At 38.6% G+C, this 15711-nt stretch overlaps 2 protein-coding genes across 5 annotated transcripts; one reads left to right on the top strand and one right to left on the bottom strand.

The window, feature by feature from the left end:
- The first annotated feature begins 246 nt into the window (after positions 1–246).
- LOC103721675 (probable polygalacturonase) lies at positions 247–6107 on the top strand. 4 transcript variants are annotated; one of them, XM_008811973.4, is made up of 6 exons: positions 247–472; positions 1494–1823; positions 3066–3186; positions 3301–3475; positions 3626–3696; positions 5082–6107. In XM_008811973.4, the coding sequence occupies exons 1-6, from the start codon at positions 461–463 to the stop codon at positions 5753–5755; spliced, it is 1383 nt and encodes a 460-aa protein (XP_008810195.2). In that variant the 5' UTR covers positions 247–460; the 3' UTR covers positions 5756–6107. The 4 variants fall into 4 exon arrangements, with proteins under 4 accessions (XP_008810195.2, XP_008810196.2, XP_008810198.2 ...); XM_008811974.4 differs by having other exon boundaries at positions 3078–3186; XM_008811976.4 differs by having other exon boundaries at positions 248–472; positions 1494–1808; positions 3078–3186.
- Positions 6108–9849: 3742 nt separating this feature from the next.
- On the bottom strand, positions 9850–12775 carry LOC103721692 (putative pectinesterase/pectinesterase inhibitor 28). The gene is made up of 2 exons (XM_008811997.3): positions 11621–12775; positions 9850–10848 (listed from the first exon to the last, which is right to left on the bottom strand). The coding sequence occupies exons 1-2, from the start codon at positions 12669–12671 to the stop codon at positions 10130–10132; spliced, it is 1770 nt and encodes a 589-aa protein (XP_008810219.2). The 5' UTR covers positions 12672–12775; the 3' UTR covers positions 9850–10129.
- Between the last annotated feature and the right edge of the window lie 2936 nt (positions 12776–15711).

The following is a 15711-nucleotide window of genomic DNA, read 5'->3' on the forward strand; positions in this document are numbered from 1 at the left end:
CAATTTTTCTTTTATATACATATATATATATATATATATATATACACACACATTTGTGTGTGTGTGTGTGTGTTTGACAAGGAGACCCAAACCACCCCCACGGGGACCTTCTCCTACACTCACCATGACTGCCTCTCGAGTCTCCACCTAGCTTGATCCCGTAAAGTCTTGATTGGGGTCAACTCGGGTTGCCTTTTGGGTGCAATTAAGGCAACACTTTCTTCCATTTTTATCATCATTTTTTGTTTCTCAAGTATAGACCCGACAGCTTCTAAGCATTTGTGCTTCTCGTGTCTCTCATTCTTTCTTCTTCGATAATTCCACGCTTCCGCTCTCACCTCCACCGCCGCACCCCCTACCCCAACCAAAGTCTTCTTCTTCTCCTCGTTCTTCTTTGCGGCTCTTCTGGTTGGAGCTTCTTCCTTTGTGCCTTGTCCTGCCCCTGGGCTTGAGGGGGCTCATGAAGAGGCAAGTAAGTACGTTTTTTGTTTTTTTGGCTATTTTTTGCTTATTGTTTGATAAAGGAATCATCTTTCTCGGTGACAATGGATCTCTAAGAGTTTGATTGCCTTTATTTTTCTGTTGTATGCTTGAAAAATTCAATTTTGCTTTCATTTTTGCCGTTTTTGGCTGTTTTTTGCGATGCTCTCCACTTTCTTTTTTTTCTTCATGCGCCATCCGGGATTTACGGCATTCCCCAATTTGGTGTTGTTTCCCCAAAAAATTCTCTTTTGGGTGCTTGGGAGCTTGGGCTAAGTTCAATCATTGGCTCCTTTTATGAGGTGTCTTGTGATCAGTCATGCCTAGATTTGCCCATTCTTGAACCAACCCGCCATTTCTTTCATGTAGTCTTTCGGTTTTTACTTAGTTTTTGTTGTTGGGTGGGGTTCGATTAGACTAATGGTTTTGTCTCAGGGAGTTTAGCTTTGATTCTTTGTATTTCTTTGACGCATATAAATTCTTGTATTATTGAATCATAAGAGTTTCCAAAGATACTTCCACTTGCCTCCTTTAATGAGCTTGATTGGCTCAGGAGTACAGGCATTGAAGTTCTTTTTTCTTTGATCTTACTTTTTCTTTGGAGAAGAAGAATCATTGGGTTTCTGTGGAAGAGTTAATTTAATAAAGTAGATCCTAGTTGCCAATCTGATCTTCTCTGTCTCAATGCTCAATTCCAACTTGAGCTTCTTCAATCAATTGCCACTTGTTTCTCATTATATCAATATAGTAGGCTTGCATTCTCTTAGATAATGTGGAACCCTTCCTTTTCTTTTGCCTCATCAGCGCTGGAAGTGTAGCTGAATGGCGTGTAATTGTTCGAATTATATATCCATGAGATATTGGATCCATTTCATTGCCGTTTTGTAGATTCTTCTAACCACTAAAAGTTTCCATTCTTATTGGTCTCTTTGGTCGATGTTTTACTGAGTGCATGCACTATTTGCACTTTGCAGTGTTAATTGATGTGTTGGCTTGGTTCTTGTCTTCTTCAGGTAGTTGTGCTATTAGTTTTAGTAGTTGCTCATGCTGTCAGAGGCAATGGAGGGGAGGATGGGCACTGCAAATACAAGAGGGGTTTGAACCCAAGACCGCACAGTGTTTCCATAACGGATTTTGGCGCCATCGGAGACGGGTTGACACTAAATACACTTGCCTTTCAGAATGCTATCTTCTATTTGAAGTCATTTGCCGACAAGGGCGGCGCTCAGCTGTATGTTCCTAAAGGGAGGTGGCTGACTGGAAGTTTCAACCTCACCAGCCACCTTACCCTCTTTTTGGACAAGGATGCCATTATAATTGGCACTCAGGTCTTCTTCTATAATGTATTGACATTCATTTTGTTATTCTTGTCGTATTTTTCCTGTCATGGCTTATATGCCAGTCTGACTAATTTATATGCTCACAAGATGGTGTCGATAATTAATTTGGGGCACTCATGTTACCAGGGCACTACTGTAGAAGTACCCTACAACCCCAATATGCCATTATACCCATGATAGAATGATGTATAGTACTGTACTTTTAAATTCTTAATATAGATACTGGACATTCATGCAACACAATGGACATGCTTTATATTTCATCAATATCTCAAACCAAGGAAAAAGTTCTCCCATTGAGCTTATAGAATATTTAGGATTTTCAATGTGTGATACATATTTGTTGCCAAAAATGTCTTCCACTATGCATATTTATGATATTTCTCATCCAAACTACCTAATTAGCTTAAAAATTTTAGAAAAAGGATAATTTGCAAAATTATTTTAATACATACATTTGAACTAATCTGAAAGTCCACTTTGAACTCATTGCAGCCCTATTCTGTCCCAATTTTAAGAAGCTGCACCTAGAAAAAATTTGATAACTATGCAAGTGTCTGGCATATATCTAATTTGGACGTGCGTCTGACACGGATTTTAGGAGCTAGACATGAGTGTCTGTGTGACACAGCTTTCATTCAGCTTCATATCAAACTATTTATTCTCAGTATCAACTTGCCTTCTCTTCATTAGTGGTGAACTGGAGTTTGGCACATGCAATGCATATGCTGTGGGGACAGACAAATGCACGAGCTGAGCCTCATATGCCACTCTGAAGTTTTCATTTAAATAACAGAATAGATGTAGCCTCACACTATTATAATGTCATGACTTTCCAAATACCCTCATGAATTTCATCATTGTAGATGTTTTTTTTTTTTTTTTTGAAAAAAAAAAAACAGATACTCTTCTTTTATGGTTCAATATATCCAGATTTGAGCTTTCTGTTTCCATATCAACTTAAGCATGGTGTTAGCTAATACAATTCTGTTAGTTGTTGAAAGAGGTGAATGGTGCTTGCTTGGGATTTTATTACTCCGAGTAAATCTGAAAGGGAAAATTGTGTTGTCTTGAAAATTTTGTGCTGGTGGCTTTCTTGCCCTGTTCTGGAGATTTTACTATGTTATGAAAATCAGCATGCAGGAATTTAAGTTATAAAAAAGGCAAAAGATACTTTGTTTAACCAAAAATTTTACACTCAGGCATGTTCTATTGTCAGACAATGATTTCCCCTCTTGCTTGTAGGAATCATCTCAGTGGCCTATTATTGAGCCATTACCCTCGTATGGCCAAGGCCTAGATCTTCCAGGTGGAAGGCATGGTAGCTTGATAAATGGGCAAAACTTGACAGATGTAGTGATAACAGGCAAGATTTTTGTCACCTTTATTTTCTTTTACTATACATTTATAGCAGATCGGCAGACATTTCATCCTTCTTACAGTGAGATTGCATATGTCCTTACTAATTTTGTTGCTATAGGTGATAATGGAACCATCGATGGTCAGGGTTCTGTTTGGTGGGGGTGGTTCCATACTCACACCTTAAACTTTAGCCGTCCTCACCTTGTGGAGCTTGTGAGTTCCAATGATGTTGTGATTTCAAATTTGACATTCTTGAACTCCCCTGCTTGGAGCATTCATCCAGTATACTGTAGGTGTGTTTAGTCCTACCTTACTTGTATCCAGTGTTGCATTTTCCCTGCAAACTCAAATCATAGTTCTGGAACAAAAAAGTTGGAGAGCATGTTTTACTCATGGAATTCGAACACATAGCCACTATTCATAATTATTTATATGTGATGCAGCAATGTGGAGATTCAGAAAATAACAATCCGCACTTCATCCAAGTCTCTATTTACAAGCGGTATAGTTCCAGGTTAGCATCCAACTTCCTTTCTGATATCTATTTGCATTTTTTATGCTTTCTGTTTGTTATATACATCAGAGTATAAAAATCATCTGACTTCTCTGTTATTATCTCCTTAATATCCTTTTCAGCTAGTTCCTTGCAGTGCTCATATGCTGACTATTTGTTCTTCTCAAAAACTGCCATACATAAATAGGAATTTGGGACTTACTAGGCTTAGAAGAATACATTATGGATTTTAGAAGCTTGAAAATTTTGTCAATAGATTGATGGAAGATAAGTTAAAGGCCCTCGTACAGAACATATTTCTCAGGTGCCAGGATTACAATATTATGTGAAATTACCATTGACTATTGAGAGTGAGCGGTCTAGATCTGATGCTTACATTGTATGTTCTATATACATGCAACTTGCAATGCTTGTCCTTCGACTCCTCTACATGACAAGTTGATATTATACAAGCTGTAGGATGTGACTTGTGCAAGCTTTGATCAGGTCTTGACCTAACTTGCTTTCAGTTCACAGTTCAATCAAAAAGAAAGGCCACTATATGTGATCTGGAATGAGGATAACTAATTTACTGCAAAGATAGGAGAAATATGCACAGCATGATACAGATCCCCATACTCCATATTATTCATTCTGTTGTTCTAGTTAGGATCACCTAGAGGATTCCTGGGAGTCATCTACAAGCAACTTTTGTTGATTCACATTGAAAAGGGATTGTCTGCTCCGTTCCTTCTCATGCGATGATAGAATGGAACCTAATGGCTGCATCATGATGCCTGATGTGGCTCCTTCAGTGCCAACAATACTTCATTTGAATGACAATATGTAAAGTTAAGATCATGGAAAGCCAACATCTGATGTATTTAGTACAGAATGTTTTCAGCAGAGGTTCACATTTATCTTGCTCTACATCACAGCATCAGCATATCAGCCGCTTCAGTCATTGCTAAGGACCTTTAGATAATTCACTCATTACATTTTGTTATTGATACTAGCTCTGGCCATAAAATTTGATTGGCAGTAATAGGTAGGATTCCCTGTTAACATGCCTTTATCTCATGCATGTGAACCTATATAGAAAGTTACTGTCACTCCTACAGAGTTCAAAATGGGTGGGGCTAGAAAATTGTTTCCCTGTAGTTAAAGCAAAAAGTCTTGAGGTACATGTGTGTCCTTTGTTATCATCACAAATGTAATTGGACCATGTGATAATTTTTGAAATGTACATGCTAAAACTATTATTTGTTTAAGCTTTTAATCGGTCATGACATCATAGACTTCTTTATTTACTACTATCCATTTTTTTTGGATTGTTCAGTTGCTTAAACAGATTCAGCAAACAAAACAATTTTTATCATATCTAACACATATTACTACTGCTTCAGATTCATGCTCATATATATGCATTGAGGATTGCAGCATTAATGTCTCACATGATGCCATTGCTCTGAAGAGCGGTTGGGACAACTATGGAATCTCTTTTGGAAGACCTTCCTCAAACATTCACATTAACAATGTCCACCTGCAGACTTCTCTTGGCTCTGCGATTGCCTTCGGGAGTGAGATGTCTGGTGGAATATCTGACATATACGTTGAGCACCTGCATGTCCATGATTCTTTCACCGGTATAAAATTGAAGACTATCCGAGGCCGAGGTGGTTTCATTGAAAACATAGTCATATCGGATGTCAAGATGGAAAATGTTCATGAGGCTTTTCGGTTCACAGGACATTGTGGCAGCCATCCTGATGACCAATACGATCCTGATGCTCTTCCGGTCGTCAAGCAGATTACCCTTAAGAATGTGGTTGGCACAAACATTTCCATTGCTGGTGTCCTCTCCGGAATTGAAGATGATCCCTTCACTGCTATCTGCCTTTCAAACATCAACTTGTCTATCACCTTAGATGCTTCTGCTTCATGGGTTTGTTCAAATGTCTCAGGGTTCTCTGAATCAGTCTTCCCTCAACCATGCTCCGACCTCCAAATCCCATACTCAAATTCTTCTCTCGCGTGCTTCTCACTTCTAAACTACAAAGCAATTGCAGCAGCCAAATAGAGCTTTTTTCTGTGTCTTGTCATTTGCTTCAGCCCCTCTGTATAATTGAGAGACTCGAGCTTCCATTACCAGCTTGTCGATTCTTTTTCCAATAAACCCCAACAAGGAATGACCTTTCCATTTCTGTCGCCCATCCAATTCATGCTTCGTGGGACTCGAGCGATGGTTATCTTGGACCTTCCCAAAAAAAAAAAAAAAAAAAAAAAAAAAGAGCATCCAAGATGACAATATGCTTGCTTGTACAGCTACATTTCTTCATTCAATCTGTAAGAAATTTTTTTGGTAGTTGTTGGAATCCAGACGTTTGATTGATACCGTTGCATTTGCTGTTAAACCATTAGATTATGATTAATATTTGTATGTTTTATCCTGTGCGGACATCAACAGTGAATTAAATTTGCTAAGAATGGGACCAAGGTCCGCCGTATCGGTACTGGTCAGCGTACCGATGGCGGCTCCGACCGGTACGTACCGGTTCCATACTGGTCTTGTACCGATTTCTACCGGTCCATACCAGTTCCATACCGGTTTTCCAATGATAAGCTACCGGTACCAGATTCCTCACTGATCCGGTACCGATCCCAGACCGGATCGGTACGTACGGTCGATACTGGCCGGTATGGACTGGTACGGCAGTCCATGAATGGGACAGTGGTGGTTTATATATGCCACATGCTTCATGTTATTAAAATAAAAGGGTGGTTGGCTGTCAAAGTTACAAAAATAAATAACTTGATCTAAATGCTGCTGTCGCCTCTTTGGGCTTCTTGCTTGTGATGTCATTGCCTTGGGCTACTCCGAGGTCATGCCAGGTTTGTAACTGCACAACCTTCCACCTCTCACAGTTTCTTTGGCAATTGATAGACCCCTCAACGGAACAGTACCTAGGTTTGTCCTTGTTTTTTGGGTGCTCCCATCTCTTGGTCGTCTCAAGATGAACTTTGATGGCAGCATGGCGATGGATAGGAGGTCCGGAGGGATTGGATTCGTTATCAGAGACTACCTTGGTAGATTGGTTGCAGCAGGTGGCCAATGCACACCAGGACCTACTGTAGTTGGGGCAGAGCTTTGGGCAGCCTGAAAGGGCATATCCTATGCGAGGTAGGTGCTCGATGCCGAGCGGGTGCACCTCGAGGGGGATTCATCTATAGTGATCGATTGGATTTAGGGTGCGGACAGGTATGAAGATGGTTATCCTCTTATTCATGAGACTCGCAGGTTGGTTATAGAGATGGACGAGTTCCAGGCAGCACATGTCTTTCGGGAGGCGAACAAGGTAGCAGACTGGGTCGCCTTTTATGTTGCACGATATTTCGAGGAGCTTCTTTGAACATCCACAGTAGAGCTTCCGTCCCCATTGTACGTTTTGCTTTCTTGTGACTTGGCAAGATGTACTCATGTTAGAGCTATATGAATTGCCGTTTTCACAAAAAAAAAAAAGAGACCCCTCAACATTGACAGCTCGTTTGGCTATCGAAAAAAAAAATCTCTTGAAGTTTTTAAAGAAGAGAGATAGAAAAGTAACATACTTAAGAGAATAAAATTTTTATATTTCATAAAAAAACAAATCTATGGAAAACATGAAAAAACTATTTTTTTATTGATTGGAAATTAAAGTTTTTTTAATTTTTCAAAATATTTCTAAGCCATCAAAATCTATACATAATTTTTTTTTTCTTTATTAAATATATAGCAGGTATTTCATATATTTTTTTAGAAAAATAGATGCTCAACTAAATATTAGCCACTTTAAAATATGTTTCTTTTTTTTTGAACAATCAAGCATGCCAAAAAAATTTTCCCAGCTTTATATTTTCAGAATTTATTTTTTTAGAAAAAATATTTTATTGAGAAAAAAAAAATTTGCGAACCAAATGAGTCATAATAGATTGGCAACATCTAGCATCTTGACAATAGAATTTGGTGGGACTATAATTGACAGGTTTTGCTGCCAGCCAAATTTAGCTCTGTGATGAAGTTGGCATGAAGTCGTTGTTAATATAAACTTCCGGATGATGTGTTATAATTATTAGAAAGGACAAGGCAATAAACTTTGGCGAGCTACAAGAGCCATCATCATCCTGCTGTAGTTATAAAGTATTGCGCAAATGTGGTCATCTATGGTTCACTCTTGCACCTGGTGGAAGCCGCCACTTTGTAGGGAAATCAGTTCTCATTGTCGGAAGAAGCATGCAGTAGATAATTATGAGGGATCATTTCAGAAAGAGTTCAAAGAGAATTACTAAATTACTGGAGAACCACTTTTTGGAGAAGCACCATGAAGAAGCTTTGAAGAGCAAGAGAATCTCTGTTATAAAAGTATCACCTCCTCTTGTAGCTTATCTTATTAATTCTCCACTGATTTCTTCTATGGTCCTCAGCTGGGAGGAAACAATGCAGGTTCCATTCTTGTCAACCACTATGACTTCAAATGGACAAGCAAATAATCCCTTTATATTATTATTAAATATCATTATATAAATATTTAATAAAAATATAATATTTTTATAATATAATCATATAACAGAATATAATAGATTATCTTTTATATTAGTAATGGTATATTATAATATTATAATAATAATATAAAATTATTATCATAATAATATCAAATTATGATTGCAATAATACATATATGTCCATATATATATATATATATTACTATAGCATTGTTACTATTTTAGTATTATTATTATTTTTAATATTATTACTACTATTAGTAGTATTACTATTATTAAAACTATTACTATTTTTATTATTTTTTGGTATTATTACTATTGCTATCATTAGTACTATTACTATTTTTTAGTACTATTACAATTGTTATAATAATAATTATTATTTTTGGTAAACCAGCGTCTCACTACATATGGATATGAGTATGCTAGGATGAGTCACAAGGCCCTAAGGGATGGGGCCAGTGCCATCCCATAGGATACAATTATTACTTTTAGTTCTATCGCTATTATTAGTAGTACTATTACTATTTTTAGTATTATTATTATTTTGTATTATTACTATTTTTAGTACTATTACTATTTTTTAGTATGATTACTATTTTTGGTGCTGTTTCTATTTTTAGTATTTTAGTATTTTTAATTTTTTTTACTTTTTAAGTATTTTACTATCATTGCTGGTATTACTATTTTTAGTATTATTACTATGATTAATGCTATTACTATTTTTAGTGATATTCTTATTATTAGTAGTATTACTATTTTCAGTTTTCTGGCAAAGCCAAAAAAAAGTTCTTGATTTTTTATCAAATGCCACTATATCATTCAAAAACTTTATTAAATGGAGCCTTAGTCTTGATCAAACTAGACCTAATCTGTGCAATTCTGACCCCCTTGCACCCAAATATAAAGCTTGGGCCATGCAATGTTAAGTGAGGAAAGCAAAAGGAACAAGCAACAAATGCTTTCACTCGAGCAAGAGATGGCCATTTGCTATATCAATCTCTTTTGTACGGATGTGCACGTTTTGTCTTCAAGGCATGACTGCCAACTTTCCAAGGCTATTGGCGAGGAAATTGACAGGCCTGTGCTAGCTTTTGCATGTATTTTCCGCAAAAGACCATGGCCTAAGTCCATAGGCAACAAAATTAACCCCAAACCATTTAACAGAAAATAAGGCTGCAGCTTGTCGCAATCAAGCTACATAACTAGAATTGTGTTGTTATTACTTTCACTCAAAAGAATATTATAATCATTTTATTTTTGACAAAGCCTCCATGCCTTAATTTCATATCATCTCCCTTTTTGATCCATTACGTCGATAAGCTTTGAACGAGAGATCAAAGATTGTTACATGGGGCTAGCTAGTATGCTAGAGTTGTTTAAAAATTTAAACCATTAACTTTTTCACCTAGTCATTTGTATCAATTCATCAATCTCCCACTAATGATTCTACTTAGGATTAAATCTCACATACGATCGATCATCAACATTTAATATTTTTTTTTTCCCTCCGAGCCATGTTATATGGCTATTGTAACACCTACCTGAATAGTGTGTACAGAACAAAAAGAACCAAAATTGCAAACTAACTTGCATCATCTTAAAAGAATAAAACATTGCTTAAAAATAAAAAAGGAATAAAACAGCATGAGGGCTTTCTATTAAAACAAAGAGCACATAGAACTCTCCATCAAATAATAACAGTTGTACAAATAAAAGAATCCAATACTTCTTTTATTAATTTCCACCTATTCAAGAGAAGAGGAAGCAAATAAATCCTACTCCTCTCTTTACTCAGAGACAGAGAGAGAGAGAGAGAAGGGACATCACTCCCACTGTCCCACAGCCTTTTTTTTTCTTCAATATCTCTGCATCCCTTCTCTCTTCCACAACTTCATACAACCAAGATTACAAACTAGTGCACCCTGCCGGCCTCCGTTTCTGGTAGCAGCCCTGGAATATAGGGCACACCTGTGGGCTTAAGCCATGAATTCCCTTGGATGAACTGCTCGACTGTAAACTTCTGCGCATGGCTGTAGTCTATCTTCTTGTACCCCTTCCACGCGACCCTTTTGGCGATGGCTGCCCCCGGGCCGCGGTTGTCGACCTCGGCGTAGAAGCATGTATTAAGGCCGAAGTCCCCTAGCCATGGCAGCCACCCTTGCGGGTGGATGAAGTCATCAATCTGAGACTGCACGACCAAGGTCCTCGAGTATGGCTTCCATGGCCGGCCAAGATACGATGGATTTCTGGCGCGGAGCGGTAGGTAGTCAGGGTCGGCGCCGATGGTGCAGTTGTGGAGGATGATGGCGGTGGCCTCTCGCCTGTCCTTCCTGCCGCTTGCCGTCACGATGCATTGCTGGTTCGCCAATGGCTTCCTCACTCGGATGATGCAGTTCTGGAAGATGGAGGCCGCGTCGCCGAAGATGAAGTCGATTGTGCCGGTGATGGTGCAATCCCGGTAGAACTGGCGCTTCGTATGGCTGTAGAGCGTGTCCTGAAAGCCGTCCATCTGGCAGTTGTAGAAGATTGAACGGTCGGATTGTACCCGCAGGGCAACGGCTTGGTGTTTTTCCGCACCCGCAGAGTTTTCAAACCCAAGGTTCTTGGCGATGAACCCATCTCCCACCACAGCTTTTTTATCAACAAAATCGACGTGATTAGAACTACCAAACATGCATGTACGACTCTATCTATCAAGTGTTGTTAAAAGAGATCGAGCATGCACTAGCTAGATACAAGAACGTAATATATTAACTCAAGAAGCTTTTTCCATAAATTGATATCGTTCTTTAGAGTTTGTATCGCATCGATCTGATCTTCAAAATTCGAAGATTAAGTTAAATAGGAGTGTTTTAAAGATAATCTTGCAAGCAAAAGAGACAAAAGTTCCTTTTACCAACAATCAATTTAAACCAGGTTATATATGATTCTTCCTTGATGTTTTGATTACTATTTCCCTTGAAAGTCATGGCTAAAAAGTGCTGAATTTTCGACATTTCTCTTTATTATTAACCTACAAAGGTCTAGTATCTTAACAGTTCTATCTGAACCGAACTACCCTACCCAATAGTTCAAGTTTCAGATCGAATTAGTTTTATGAAAATTTCTTTAACATCTAAAGCACGAAAATCTTTTAAAATCCAATAGTACGTACACATGGAGACATGCATTTCATGTCCATAGTCAGCTTTCTATTACCTAATATTATTTAAAGAATCTAAAAATCATTCAAAAAGAATATAATTAATATATAGACAAAAAAAATAGATAAATTGATAGACAGACAGATATATATAGATAATTATCTTTTATGATAATATACAAGTTGCTTACATATGTTAATACCAGGAATCATTCAAACCCGAGTAGTAGCAAATAGCTTGAATTGTAACGAATTGCTTACCGAAAGTTGCAGTCTTGAAGGTTGTTGTGCCGTCGATGTAATTCAAGTTTCCGGTGATCCTCGTCTTGGTTGGGCCATCCCCGATCATCATCACATTCATCATACTTTTATCCAGCCACACCTGCTCCTTGTACACTCCTTCCTTGATATATATCACGAAGATCGAATTGCTATTCTTGGGGATTGCACCAAGTGCTTCTTTTATGGTTTTGTAGTTTCCACTCCCATCCTGAGCTACAATTATATTTGGCTTTATCTGATCCGCTGCAAGGGCGAGGAGCCTTCTCTTCCCATTTGCCACCCATGAAGGGTACTCGCCGCTCCCCTCTTCCTCGTGCGAGAGAAACCTTCTCTTGAGGAAAGGAACCCGGACTGTGGAGAGCACCGAAGAAATCTCATCGATGATGGCAAGAGCATTGCTTGTTAAGGCTTGGGAGCTATTCAATGCCTCCCTCATGGACTCCGCGGCATCTCCGGTTATGTTCTCAAATCCATCGAGGCACGTCTCTTGGTACGTGACTGCAGCACTGAGCCAAATCTTGAGGTCGTCGATGACATCATCGACGTGATTCATATCGAGTTGGCCAAACTTGGTGAATGAGTTCCTGAGTTCATCAATGGCGTAGTCAAGGAGTTTCTTGCAGTCATCGAGTGCATCGGAGGTCCGTGGGTCCTTCGCAGTCGCTTGGAGCACCGATGAATGGTCGAATGCATCACGAATGTAGCTGATCGTGACGTTAAATGCGGCCTCTACAAGCACCTTTGGATCGCTCGCGTTGCCTGCTGCTTTGGTGAGAGAGCTCTCGCATATCTCCTTATAATCCGTTGGTTGGCAAATGGATTTGATTGCCTTCGACGTGGTAGTAAAACCACTGCTATCAGAGGAGCCACCCTTGGAAGAATTGTAGCGCGAGACACCGATCACGGCCCCGACCACCATGCAGAGGAGGATTGCCGCCGAGCCACCAATGATAGCGAGCTTCTTCTTCTTCTTCTTTTGGCCTGCATTGCTCGATGGACCAGAGATTTGTCCATAACCTTCCGAGGACATCTCTTCACCGTGGTTCACAAGGTCACTATCTCTGGGGTTTCCCTTTGGTTTTGGTTTTGGAGGAGAGATCTTTGGAAGAACCCAATGGAGGGGAAAATAGTTTTAAAGAGAGGGAGAGAATAGAATAAAGGGTGGTTGGGGTTGGGCTCGGAAAAGAATAGCGAGTAGAGGGGAGAGCCACAGGAGAAAATAGAGAGCCGTTAGGAGAGCCTAATATTTGGAAGGACAGGAGAAGAAACATTTGGTCCGCCCGTATGGAGTGGCTCAGGTGATCCGAGTAAGGTACACGGTCAACCATAATTGTGCCCAAATAGAAGTTAGTTGCCGTATCAGCAAAGTTATATTTATCTTTTAGGCAATGCTACGGTTACTCAAAAAAAAAAAAAAAAAAAAAATTAATTCTCCATTCTCTCGAGATGACTGTAGTATAACAAAAAAATATTACAAAATTTAGCCTTAGACCTAAACTATATTAATTTTTAGTCAAGCCTCGAGCCAGGGCACCTATTTAAAATTTGACTTTTTGTGCCCAAGCCTGCCTCATGATCAGCTCTATATATGACTCATAGCTAAGAAACAACCACTACACAAATCTCAAAACATCCTAAATACTTTCATTCGTCTGCCTATATGAATTTCAAAGCATCCTTAGTATATGATCCATATTTAAGGACTACCTACTGCACTTATCTCAAAGCACTTCGAACCCCTTCATTCAACTGCATGTATAGATTTCAAAGCATCCTTAGTGTATGGCCCATAGTTAAGGATCACTAATCGCACATATCTCAAAGCACTCCAAACTCCTTCATTTATCTCCACTTGGAAGAGGGAAGGAGCATTTTGGTCATTTGCAATGGCAGGCTAACATTGTTTGCTGGTTGGGGAGCTGCAGGATTAGCTTGAAATGATTTCGAAATTTGAATGATCAGTTTGAAACTTTTTAAAGTTAAGAGCTAGAAAAAGTCCAAGGTTGAGGAGGTGTTATTATAATTTTTTCTTAAGCTATAGCTAAACCTATATCATTTTTTTTTACTAATGTAATTGAATTGAATGGCAAGAAACTCCATGAGATATAATACAATCGAAGTTGAAAAAAAAATCTTCTTATCAAAAGAGCAATATAATTGACAAAACAGCAGGGTGCTATCCTATTGCTAAATGAATTAAGCTATAATCTTTTCTTTTGAAAAGAGAGATCCATTTGCACTATACTTAGATAATTCCAACAACTTGAAGATGCACTACTCATAAATAATACCTAAAACCACTAGTTGCTAATTAGAAGGATATGATCATTGAGATAAATCTAAGTTATCCTTTTTAATAACATCTCAAATGAGATCTCTCCTTTTCCATTAAAAAAACTAATTAACGAAGTGCTCGAAGCTTCCCATCGTCGACATACTGTGAAATTTACTTATGTTATTATCTTTCAGAAATACAATTGGATGGTATTATGGATATGGAAAAAGCTCACTCTTAGATTACAGAAAGTTTTATGCGGTAACCTATGGATGATGGCATTTGTTAGATCATATGGCATCCAATCATGTACCCTTTTTATTTGCACTTACAAGCTACAAACCTAAAGATAATATTCACCTTGCCCATCGGAAGCAACACTATAACTAGGCTCCCAAACTTCATGACCTCTAAGCTTTTCCTCACCATGACAGCCACATTATCCCTCCTTGTCATTCTCCCAACCCTACCTGGGTGCGCTCAAGAACTTGCCTGCCTTCTCTGTGGTGGCGCCAAAATACCATACCCTTAAAGCACGAGCTCCAACTACGGTGATACCGACTCCATACTATACTGCAACAACAACGTGCATGCTTGAGTTTCTCTCAGTTGGTGTGATTCCTCTTCGAGTCCTTAGCATCAATCCAAAAGCTTAAAGATGAAAGGATGTATGCAACCCTACAGACCTTTTCAAAGGTGGTCTAACAACTAATGAGAGCTCTCTCCATTCAATATATCCAACCGTAAGCAATGAAACCATACTACTCTCACCATTGAATTGGTTTTCAAACTGCCTTTGGAGGAAGTTCAAGGAGATCGAAGGAGGGGAGAAATTATATCCTACACCATATGCACCATGGCACTGCACCATGCCAATCACATATGCTCATTCTTGTGGAACCCATTCATCAAGCGCTTATCTCGGTGATTGGCTGATAGAAATGCGTGCTTGTGATTGGTGTGGTGTACCATCACATCGTGCACATAGTGTAGGATATAATTTCTTGAAGGAGGGAGCGTGTGCTGAAACACACTTTGTTGCACTTACTTGAAGGACTCAATAATAACCTAGGATTGGGATTAGGGTCGGAGGGTGTAGTACTTATACTAGTATGGCGGACATAGACCCTAATGATCATCCAAGCTTGTGGAACCATGGGATTGAACTATAGTGGGTGCCACGATGATTTTGATTCAACTTCACCAAATGGTTCCTTCTTCATGTTCGGCTTGTGGCTTTTTGTGTTTGCATTTTTTTGTGTATGTTCATGCTTTCCGCCTTCATCTTAGGGCTCTCATGTTGTTAGGACCTACGCGGGAGTATGTCTAGTCCCAATTCAACTATGCAATAAATAGATCCTAAGCATTTATACAAAATCAAAGTATTTAAGTAGTATCTTTTGGCTAGTCTTTTTTTAGACAAGGTCCTAAATTGTTACACATGTCTTATGCTTATGTATAGTATTAATAAATGTAATATATGAATATAAAATCATTTCTTCTCTCTCTAGCTAGTCCATGCCATGTAACCTATAAAAAGATGATCCTTGAGTCTTTCTCTCTCTAATTAGGTCATGCCAAATTTCAAGTTATTTAAATCTTATAATATTAATGATTTTATAGGAACAAAAAAATGTGCTGACTCTTTCCCTCCCTTCTTATAATATTAATGATTCTATAATATAAAAATATGTGACTCTCTCCCCCCACCCCCCTCATCTCTCTCACGCACATGCATGCGCTTATATGCATGTGTAGACACAACACGCGTGAGATTATGTCATGGGCTAACTTA

This window comes from Phoenix dactylifera, unplaced genomic scaffold, assembly GCF_009389715.1.
Source record: "Phoenix dactylifera cultivar Barhee BC4 unplaced genomic scaffold, palm_55x_up_171113_PBpolish2nd_filt_p 000077F, whole genome shotgun sequence".
Lineage (NCBI taxonomy): Eukaryota > Viridiplantae > Streptophyta > Magnoliopsida > Arecales > Arecaceae > Phoenix > Phoenix dactylifera.

What these genes read in the sequence shown, in the direction of transcription:
- LOC103721675 (XM_008811973.4), top strand. An exon ending in CTCAGGTCTTCTTCTATAAT is followed by an intron (nt 1,824 to 3,065) that starts GTATTGACATTC and finishes TCTTGCTTGTAG; the next exon opens with GAATCATCTCAGTGGCCTAT. An exon ending in ATTCATCCAGTATACTGTAG is followed by an intron (nt 3,476 to 3,625) that starts GTGTGTTTAGTC and finishes TATGTGATGCAG; the next exon opens with CAATGTGGAGATTCAGAAAA.
- LOC103721692 (XM_008811997.3), bottom strand. Translation starts at nt 12,671, where the DNA reads ATGTCCTCGGAAGGTTATGGACAAATCTCTGGTCCATCGAGCAATGCA. An exon ending in CTTCAAGACTGCAACTTTCG is followed by an intron (nt 10,849 to 11,620) that starts GTAAGCAATTCG and finishes TTGATAAAAAAG; the next exon opens with CTGTGGTGGGAGATGGGTTC.